The sequence below is a fragment of the Octopus sinensis genome, linkage group LG16 (assembly GCF_006345805.1).
Source record: "Octopus sinensis linkage group LG16, ASM634580v1, whole genome shotgun sequence".
Lineage (NCBI taxonomy): Eukaryota > Metazoa > Mollusca > Cephalopoda > Octopoda > Octopodidae > Octopus > Octopus sinensis.
In genome coordinates this window covers 37,822,802-37,833,982 of record NC_043012.1, presented here as the reverse complement: position 1 = coordinate 37,833,982, position 11,181 = coordinate 37,822,802, and the positions used below count along the sequence as shown (strand labels likewise).

Below are 11,181 nucleotides of genomic sequence, written 5' to 3'. Positions count from 1 at the left end.
AGCAATTCTCACATGACATATTTGTTTACATGGCAAAATGATGTAAACACATCATAGTTGAGATTCAGAATCCATAAATTTGCAGGCATATCAGACCGTGTGTGTTGTGGTTGTATGAGTGTGATAATCTGAGAAAAACTACTTACCTGAGGTACGGTTTTGAGATAACCCTCTCCATCTGCACGACACCTTGAGATTCACAAATCCAAATACTAAGATCCACAGCAAGCCTCTGTCCACGTAAGCTGCTCAATGGCAAATGTTTCTTAACTGGATCAAGCACTGACCATAAATCCGTGACCCCCATGGTAAATACAAGCTGAAAACAAGCGAAAATAGGATGGGTGCCGAAAAGTTCCTGGCTATGGATAAAAGAAAATACAGATCCTTCTGTTAATTATGATTTTATTCAACACGAGCAAAACGCCCCCCGTGCAATGGACGGTGCTGAGTTGTCAAGCATTTAAGCCAAATTTTCTCAAAACAACTTGTCCGACCGTCCCATGGGCCACCCCTTTGAGAAACACTGATTTAACCAAAATTTGAGACACCAGGAAAAGAAATAAAGACAGACTTTTTTCTATTCCAAGAAAAACGATTTTACAAATGCACGTTCCCACGGCTTTATCGATAGCATTCTCACCTGGAATCGATTTTTGTAATTTTTTCAAGACTTATACACGCCCTGATACCGTCGGTATCTACATATCAAATTTGAGCGCAAACGGATGGAGGATGCCCGAGATCCTAGAAGACACACACACAGAAAGACAGAACGGATTTTATATAATAGATATTCCCCTCTCAGATTCACACACTTATTGCAGCGGTCCTTCAGTTTTCCTAAGCCCTGTAAAAGAACTCGGAAGGTTGGGCCCCCAACCAGGTTTTTCGTCAGGAACTTTCCAGCACCCCTTCGCATATGAAACCATTAAAAAAAATTAACAAAAAGCTATGCTATAACTTTCTGACACTTTCAGGGCGCGATCCATAATTTTAATGTCTATGATTTGTTTAAGTTTCCATGAATTAGCGATTTGGTAAAAAAGGTACCGATAACGAAAATTAAAAGTACTACACTATGAATAGGAATCGATTTGACCGACTAAACTCGTCGATGTGCTGCCCCAGCTTGGCCACAGTCCAATAACTGAAACAAGTAAAAGAATACATGTGTATGTGTGTGTATACGTATTAATAATAATCATCAGATATTAATGAAAGACTCAAGAGCCTATTTTACATTGCATCGAGACAAAGCGAGGGAACCTTTACGCGATTACAAAAACTGCTAGAAATAACAGCCAAATCAACCTACCGTTTTACTGAAACGGGAAATAAATACCAAATCTTATATCCCCATACTACCACGATAAGACACATAATGATGAAATCTTTGGTAGATGTCTAAGTAAGGTAGGTTGGTCATGGATGGCCCCCGGCTAAACAACTAAACTGAGCTTATATACACCAGTATGGCCACCACCGCCGACTTTCTTTCCTCATAACTTTCAAGAAAATGGGTATCATGTTATGAAATTTTCAACAAACACCTTTTATATGGAGTTGATTGTGATTATATCGAAATTTAATATGGAAAAAATACAAACTGGTCGGCGCACACACTTACATACTGACATCACATTTTCGAAAAAATTCAAGTTTACATATATGCAGCATATATATATACATATATATATATCTACTATATACATATATATATAGTAGATATATAAACAAGGCAGGCAAATTTAAGTTTTTCTCTGTATGCTGGAAACAAAAACGAACAGCTTTAATCGATTTTCGAACCTCAGATGTGTCTAAATTGCTTGATCGAACTGTTTATATACTCAACAGATCCAATAACGAGAATTTGCAAACCGTAAATGCACGTTCGCGCCCACCGTGTGCTTTTTAACATGAAATTCGGATGCGATCGTAATCTAAATCATCTGAAACAGAAATGTAGAAATTTTCATTTTAAAAAATCCGTTTTTTGTATAAAATTTCTGAGGAAAGAAAGTGAGACACCCGCAGAGGTTGTGTTTTAACGAATAGAACAAATCATTTAATTACACAGTCTAATGGGTGCAAGTGTCGTTTAGAGATACTCACCTGTAAAACAAGCTTCCCGCTGGGTTTTCCTAAATATTATGAAAGTAAAAACCTGACCAAAGACATTTTTGAATTTGCCGCCATGTTCACTAGCGCCACCTGTTATCTAAAAGATGCAAGGGGAATAACTCTAACGTGACACGTGCCTCAGAGCGCGTGATTGTTGTTGTTGCTGCTATTGTTGTTTTAGTTGTGATTCACACCCGATTGATCTTAATCAAGGAAACCGATTACCATCAAATGTATTGGGGTTTACTAATCCAGTGGCTTCGATTATTTTTAAAACTGTAGCGAGTGATCTGAAGGGGAGTTGGTTGCTATTTCTAGTAAATCGAGCTCCCTCGTTGGATTTAGTGAAAAGAAGAATCGGTTAAGCTTCGAACCTGATTTCATGGGACAAACTCAGGGACCAGATGGATATATTATCTGTTCTTTTCTTATAGCGGAGCAGTGTTCTGGCTTTGAAACCTTAAACCGATATCATGCCTGCTACCGAGTTCAAATCTTCCCGTGGTCAATTTTGCTTTTCTTCGGGGTTCGATTAAAATAAAGGACCAGTAATGTAAGGAGGTCAATTTAAGGCATCCTAGTTGTGAATGAAACGATAATAAATAAAGAGGTCAGATCCTGTACGCTATAGATCTCTATTGCAATCAGACCTGAACACAGCAGTGGATCATGAAAGGCAAAGTCAAGATGTAAAGACCAACGAAATGCCGCTGAGCATTTTGTCTGGTTTGCTATTCTGCTGGATCACCATCTTTTCTGTCTTATCAATAATAATAACAATAATCCTTTCGGATCTTTTCATTTTGAACGGCAGATGTCAACACAATTTCTAGTTAACTAAACACTTTCAAACTTCGTATACTGCTAGAAAGTGTTTATAAAACATCATTTTTTCTTGGCTTTATTGAGAAAATTCTATATGTTGTAACATATTTCCACTTTAAAATCGAGCATTTCGGCAATTTTAACCAATCGCTCACCTCCATTTGGGGTGAAAAGATTCCGTGCTGTATGAATATGTCCCTTGTTTAAGAAACAGATTGGGTTTATTTACATTTGCAAAGAAAAAAGATACCCTTCCCCCACCTCTAACCCTAACCCTAAAATAGATTGAAATGCAATAGATCGATACTAGGGTTATAATTATGGGTGACATTTTCATTTGACACTGCTAGAAAAAAATCCCATTTTCCTTAGCGATCATCATCATCATCGTTTAACGTCCGTTTTCCGCGCTAGCACGGGTTGGACGGTTCGACCGGGGTCTGGGAAGCCAGGGCTGCACCAGGCTCCAGTCTGATCTGGCAGTGTTTCTACAGCTGGATGCCCTTCCTAACGCCAACCACTCCGCGAGTGTAGTGGGTGCTTTTTACGTGCCACCTGCACAGGTGCCAGGGGGGTCTGGCATTGGCCACGATCGGTTGGTGCTTTTTACGTGCCACCGGCACAGAGGCCAGTCGAGGTGGCGCTGGCAACGGCTACGTTCGGATGGTCCTTTTTATGTGCCACCGGCACAGGAATCACAACTACTATTTCCATTGATATTTGTTTCGATGTTCATGTACGTGCACTTGACTCAACAGGTTTCCTCAAGCACAGTGAGATGTTCCGGGATCCAAGGTACTTTGAATGGGCAGGGAACTGGTGCCGGAAACATCCCGGGTCTTTGTAGTCACAGCACATCTCCAGAGATCTTGGTCCTTCGCCACTGCCTCTGTGAGGCCCAACGCTCTGAGGTCATGCTTGACTACCTCATCTCATGTCTTCCTGGGTCTACCTCTCCCCCTGATTCCTTCAACTGTTTGGGAGTGGCACTTCTTCACACATCTCTCCTCATCCATCCACAGTCCATGACCATACCATCGCAGGGTCGCTCTTACACACCGCATCTGATGCTTCCTATGTCTAGCATTTCTCTCAGGGTGCTTACACTCTGTCGTGCATTCACACTAACATTACACAACCAGCGGATCATGCTAGCTTCATTCCTTTCAAGTCTACGCATGTCCTCTGCAGTCACAGCCCATGTTTCACTGCCGTGAAGCATGGCAGTTCGCACACATGCATCATACAATCTACCTTTCACTCTGAGTGAGAGACCCTTTGTCGCCAGTAGGGGTAGGAGCTTTCTAAACTTTGCCCAGGCTATTCGTATTCTAGTGATGACACTCTCTGAGCATCCACCTCCACTACTAACTTGGTCACCTAGGTAGCGGAAACTATCAACTACTTCTAGTTTCTTCCCCTGGAATGTGATGGAATCTGTTTTCTGAGTATTTGTGGTGTCTATTGTCCCTGTGCATCTGCCGCACATGAAAGCTATCTTATCAGTTAATTTCCCTTTGATGTTGCTGCACCTCTTATGCGTCCATAGCTTACACTGGGTGCATCTTATGGAGTTTCTACCTACACCTTTCCTACAGATTGAACAGGGCCACCTGCCCGATGGGGTGTGTGATGAGTTCGCCTTTCTGCTTACTATAACTTTGGTCTTTGCTACATTTACTCTAAGGCCCTTTGATTCTAACCCTTGTTTCCACACCCGAAATTTCTTTTCTAGTTCCAGTAGTGATTCTGCTATGAGAGCCAGGTCATCAGCATAGAGGAGCTCCCAGGGGCAACCTGTTTTGAATTCCTCTGTTATTGCCTGGAGGACTATGATGAATAAAAGGGGACTGAGGACTGAGCCTTGGTGTACACCTACTTCCACCCGGAATTCTTCACTATATTCGCTGCCAATCCTAACCTTGCTGACAGCCTCTCTGTATAGAGCCTGTACAGCCCTTATTAGCCATTCGTCAATCTCCAGTTTCCTCATCGACCACCAGATAAGGGATCGGGGAACCCTGTCAAAGGCTTTCTCCAAGTCCACAAAAGCTATGTAGAGGGGTTTATCTTTAGCTAGGTACTTCTCCTGCAGTTGTCAGACCAGGAATATAGCATCAGTGGTGCTTCTACCTGGCACAAAACCGAACTGCATCTCATCTAAGCAAATCCTCTCCCTAATGAGATGGGTTATGACCCTCTCTGTGACTTTCATCACCTGATCCAACAGTTTAATACCCCTGTAGTTATTTCTATCTAGAGCATCACCCTTACCCTTGTAGCAGTTGACTATGGTGCTGCTACGCCAGTCATTGGGTATGACTCCATTATGAACTACCTGGTTTACAATGCGGGTGACTAGGCCATAGCCCACATAACCAGCTGTTTTAAGCATCTCAGCAGTGATACCTGATGGGCCGGGGGCTTTACCTGGTTTCATACCTTTAATTGCCTTAACTACAAGGGAGCTGTCTATTTGGATAGCTGGTCCCTCTACTGGGTCAACATTTGGCAGGCTCTCCTCTTCCCATTCATTCTCCACATTCAGCAGTCTTTCATAATGGCTTCTCCAAGCCTCTTTCTTTTCACCAACATTAAAAGCAAGATGTCGTATGAAATTGTATGCCAGAAAATACAGTAATTCCTCACCAAATCACAGTTTATAATTCAAGCCTACATCGATTCCTCCATTGTGTTGTTTTGCATTTATAATAAAATGAATATATGCAAATTATAACAAGAGCACTGAGAGAGTGCAAACCTCCGCCAAGGCAACACCAACATCCTCTCAATGATTGGCCAGAGATAATTTTTAAAATGAGAATATCGAAATAAACTCGAATGCTCTCACAAATGAGAATACTAAAAATGAACCAGACCACCCTCAAAAATTAAGTAAAAAAAATGGAAAAAATAATCCAGAATCCTTGTCCGGTACCAGATCTAATCAGTTCATGCCAGTCATGAGGTCAAATATCTCTGAAAGTTTCATTCGAATCCATCCAGTGGTTCTTGAGTTATCTTGTCCATGGACAAACAAACATGACAGAAAATAATACCCCTGCCTTCACTAAGGTGGAGGTAAAAACGATAAAAAGAAATATACAGTACAGTATTGTTTCTACTTCAAGGATTTTCACCTATCACAGAAGGGTTTTTTAACATAACACCTGTGATAGTCGAGGGATTACTGTATTATGCAATGAGTTATTGAATAAATTTATAATTCAGAGAAAAATATTAAAAAGTTGTAATTTTAAAAATAACAAAAAGAAAAGCATTTTTTAAAAGTTAATTTTTATTTTTGTAAAGAATTCAAATATATTTTTTTAACTCATAAAACTTTTACAAAAAAATAACATTCCAAAATCGTAAGACGTGTCATGCAGTTTTTTTTATTAATTTTGCAGTTTTTGTATACTTTTATTGTTGTTGTTGATGAATTTATTGTTCCAGACTGCAGCATTTTCTTCATCTTTTTATAAACCAAAAATAGAGAGGGGGAGGAGGAGAGAAGGGGAATGAAAGAAGAAAGAGGGCAAAGATGAAGAAAAGAGAGAAAGGGAGTGAGACAAGTGAGAAAGACAAAGAGACAAACAAGAGAAAGAGGAAGAAGAGGGAGATAAACGAGTGAAAGAGAGAGAGAGAGAGAAAGAAGCAGGAGACAGAGACAAATGAAAGAAGGAGATTGAGAGGGAGAGAGAGAGAGAGAGTCTGTTGGCATTCAATATTCTTCAGGAGAGAACGGAAGACAGAAATCTCAAGAAAGACACAGACTTTCAGATTTTCTCTTTGAATTTGTCTCTTTATGTCTATATAGGTATTAACTACCTCAGAGACACTACAGATTTTTAAGTAGAAATTCTGCATAAATTTCATAAATATAGATAGAACTGCAATGTTGTACTTGCAAATATATTTATTTAGAAATTAAATTTATAGGAAAAGTAAAGAAAACTCAGTTCCTTTCTGAGAGTAAATCTATTGCATATATTACCTTGGGCTATATTATATCAAGTGTGAGGATTGTCTCTGGGCTTGAAAATCTGAATAATGAAATATATAATGGTAAGAACTAATATCTATCAATCAGTCTGTCCAGCAATCTGTCCTTCTTATCTATCTAGTAATGCACACATACATGTATATATTTATATATACACACACACATATATTATATATTTATATGTATATATATATATATATACATACACATTTGTACATACACACACGTGTGTGTGTGTTTAGGAAAGGATATGCTTAGTGTAATTCAGGTTTCAGCTCTGAAGAGGTGTATCGTTGGATCGCATTTAAAGTGTGACATAATTTATTACTGAATACTGAAACATAAAGGAATACCAAGTTCAATCGCGTGTTCTTTTCTCTCGTTTTACACACACATACCAGTGTTGGTTTGTTTACGTCCCCATACTTAGTGACCAATAGAATAAGCATTTGCAAACTCTTCAAGGCAGGGCCCCAGCATGGCCGCAGTCCACTGAGTGAAACAAGTAAAAGATAAAAAGGACTACAACTCTGAGAAACCAGTTCCAAGCAATCAGTCTCAACCTCATCGAGCACTTGCTTTGAGTTACCTCCCTTCAAATAACATGGCCTTCATAGAACCTCATCCCAACAGGATCAGCCTCACAAGTTTCTGCCATCTTTTATATTATTGTCAGAATGATTACAACCAATGCCTTGTATGTCTGGTGAAAGTGAGTGAGGATTGGGCTGTTTAATTTTAAAACGTTTGCTTCACAACCATAAGGTGCCACTTATTCAATTCTAGTATGAGAAGGCAAGTGTCTTCTACCACAGCCCCAGCTTGACAAGTGCCATATGCGTAGAATTTGGGTAGATGTCAACATGCATGTGTGTGTGTGTGTGTGTAAATGTATATGTATATGCTGGTATATTTGAGCCTACGTTTATGTAAATTTACTGTGTAAAACACACACACACATATTTGTATGTATGTGTGGCTGGGTGGTAAGAACTCTACTTCCAAACCACATGGTTCTGGGTTTGGTCCCACTGCATGGCACCTTGGACAAGTGTTATCTGCTATAGCCACGGGCTGACCAAAGCCTTGCAACTGGATCTGGCAGACAGACACCGAAAGAAGCCCATCATATAAACACGTGTGTATATGTGATAGTGTGTGTGTGTGTGTGCGTATGCGACTGTACACATGTGTCCCCTGGTCATAACATCATGTGACAGTTGTAAAATGATTGTCACTATCATGTAAGCAGTATCATTCATTTCCAATATTCGTTGAGTTGATGAGCTGTAGTGCACCTGAGCAATATACACAATTTCATTATTATTATTATTATTATAACACTGCTTGGAAATAGATGAGGCTTGGCAACAGGAAGGGCACATGGCTGTAGAAAATCTGCCTCAATAAAACTCCACCTGACCCATTCAAGCTTGGAAAAGTAGACTTTAAATGATGCTGATTTGATATGGTGTGTGTGTGTGTGTGTGTGTGTAACCTGGCTGTAGAATAGTATCATTAGAGGTAAATAATGAGGTTGGTCATACAACACTGCTTCGATAAACCCATCCAATTTAGGCTAACATGGTTAAACAGAGGTAAAACGATAATGTTGATGATCATCATCATCATCATCGCTGAGGCAAACAGAACAGAACAAAAGCATGCACTATACTGATGTTGAACTTAGACGGTGTTTGTAATAGAAATCCCAAATAAATGAATGAATTTCAGGTATGTTATTAATCGTGTCACAAATGAATGTATTTGGTTTAAAAAGAAAATGTAAACTGTTATAACAAAAGGGAGCAAAATAATAATATTAATAATTCTTCTTAATATAGGCACAAGGCCTGAGATTTTATTGGGTTGCTCAACTGGCACTTATTTTACTGATCCTGAAAGAATGAAAAGCAAAGCTGACCTCAACAGATTTTGAACTCAGAATGTAAAGAACTGGAATAAAAGCTGTAGAGCATTTTGTCCAGCATGCTAAGGCTTCTGGTAGCTTGTAGCCTTAGTAATAATAATAATCCTTTCTACTATAGACACAAGGCCTGAATTTTGGGGGAGGGGATAGTCGATCGCATCGACCCTCTACGCAACTGGTACTTAATTTATTGACCTCGAGAGGATGAAAGGCAAAGTCGACCTTGGCGGAATTTGAACTCAGAACATAACGGCAGACAAAATACCGCGAAGCATTTCACCTGGCGTGCTAACCATTCTGTCAGCTCACTGCCTTAACAACAACAACAATAATAATAATAATATTCCTTTCTGATAAAGGCACAAGGCCTGAAATTTTGGGGGAGGGGAATAGTCGATTACATTGACTCCAATACTCAGTTGGTACTTATTTCAATGACCCCAAAAGGATGAAATGCAAAGTCCACCTTGGCAGAATTTGAACTCAGAATGGAGCAATGCTCAGTGGTATTTTGTCCAGCATGCTGATGATCCTGCAAGCTCACCATACCATGATAATAATAATAACAACAACAAAAACAAGAATAATAACAATAACAATATAAATAATAATAAGTATTAAATAATGTCATTAAATTCAGTGTTTTTAATGTTCAGTATTTGGGTTTTGTTTGGCAAACTTTAACAATAACAGGTCGTGGCTGACTAAAGTTTTAAATTAATTTGGATTTAAATCAGGTTTACCTTGTGTTAAAACAGATGAGGAATATTCTTGCCCTGGACAGGGTGTCAGACAATCCCAGAAAAGTTTGGCGTTTGTTTTGTCATGGGTTGGGCATACTCCTCCACAACACTCACACACACAGTCGACAACACCGTACCCAGCTACCCTTGGGTACCTTCAGTGGAGTCCAGTCTGTTGTAAACAGTCAGAATAAATCTCTAATGACTGAAGGTATCTTTCTCCATGCATTCCACCCCAATCCACCAGCGTCGGGTGGGAGGGAAGCAATCATGAAGATATGGAAGACCAGCTGAAGGATTGAACCTACAGCCAACATGCTGCTGATCCAGTTTCAAGATCTCATTCATAGACAGAACAACAGCCACAATAATGGCTTCAAATTTTGGCACAGAGCCAGCAATTTTAAGGGAGTCAGTTAAATATATGTCATCGATTCTGGTATTCATTATATTGACCCCAAAAGGATGAAAGACAAAACTGACTTTGCTCAGCATTTGAACTCAGAATGTAAAACCAGCTAAAATGCTGCTAAACACTTTGTGTGGCACTCGAACAACTGTACCAAGTCACAACCCTAATAATAATAATCCTTTCTACTAAAGGCACAAGGCCTGGATTTTGTGGGGAGGGGGACAGTCAATCACATTGACCCTAGTGTTTCACTGGTACTTAGTTTACTAAAAGATGAAAGGCAAAGTTGACCTTGGCAGAATTTGAACTCAGAACATAGCAACAGGCAAAAATACAGCTAAGAATTTCGTCTCGTGTACTAACGATTCTGCCAGCTCACCCCCTTAATAATAATAATAATAATAATCCTTTCTATTATAGGCACAAGGCCGGAAATTTTAGGGGAGGGAGGGCTAGTCAATTAGATATACCCCAGTACACAACTAGTACTTAATTTATCGACTCCTAAAGGATGGTGAAGTCAATCTCAGCAGAATTTGAACTCATAACATAGTGACAGACCAAATATAGCTAAGCATTTCGCCCGGCATGCTAATGATTTTGCAAGTATGCCACCTTAACAACAACAACAATAATAATAATAATAATAATCCTTTCTACAGGAATCACAAGGCCTTAAATTTGAGGGGAGGGGGCCAGTCTATTAGACCGGTCCCAGTACGCAACTGGTACTTAATTTATCAACCCTGAAAGGATGAAAGGTGAAGTCGACCTCAGTGGAATTTAAACTCAGAATATAGTGATGGGCAAGATACTGCTAAGCATTTCGCCCAGCGTGCTAACGATTCCACAAGCTCACTGCCTCCAGTATGATGATAATAATAATAATAATCCTTTCTACTATAGGCACCAAGGCCTGAAATTTTGGGAGAGGGGGATAGTTGATTACATAGACCCCAGTGTCTGACTGGTACTTATGTTATTGACTCCAAAAGGATGAAAGGCTAAGTCAAGCTTGGCAGAATTTGAAAACAGAATGTTAAGAGCCAAGAGAAATATGACTGAGCATTTTGTCTGTCATGCTAACGATTCCACCAACTAATGATTAAATTAATTACAAAGAGAAAAAAACATCATTAAT

At 39.5% G+C, this 11,181-nt stretch overlaps 1 protein-coding gene across 5 annotated transcripts in view; it reads right to left on the bottom strand.

Moving 5' to 3' along the window:
* Positions 1–2,340, bottom strand: part of LOC115220307 — a 44,876-nt gene extending 42,536 nt beyond the window's left edge. For 4 of the 5 annotated variants that reach the window (XR_005002506.1, XR_005002505.1, XM_036510019.1 and 1 more), the window contains exons 1-2: positions 2,116–2,340; positions 147–319 (exon numbers count right to left, since the gene is read on the bottom strand). Coding sequence is in view for 3 of the 5 variants with exons in the window: in XM_036510019.1 (XP_036365912.1) it covers positions 147–307 (161 nt within the window). In the remaining 2 variants the exon portion in view is untranslated. Of the gene's footprint in view, positions 1–146; positions 363–2,115 lie in introns of all 5 variants that reach the window. The other variant, XM_036510018.1, reaches the window with a different exon arrangement.
* Positions 2,341–11,181: the final 8,841 nt, after the last annotated feature.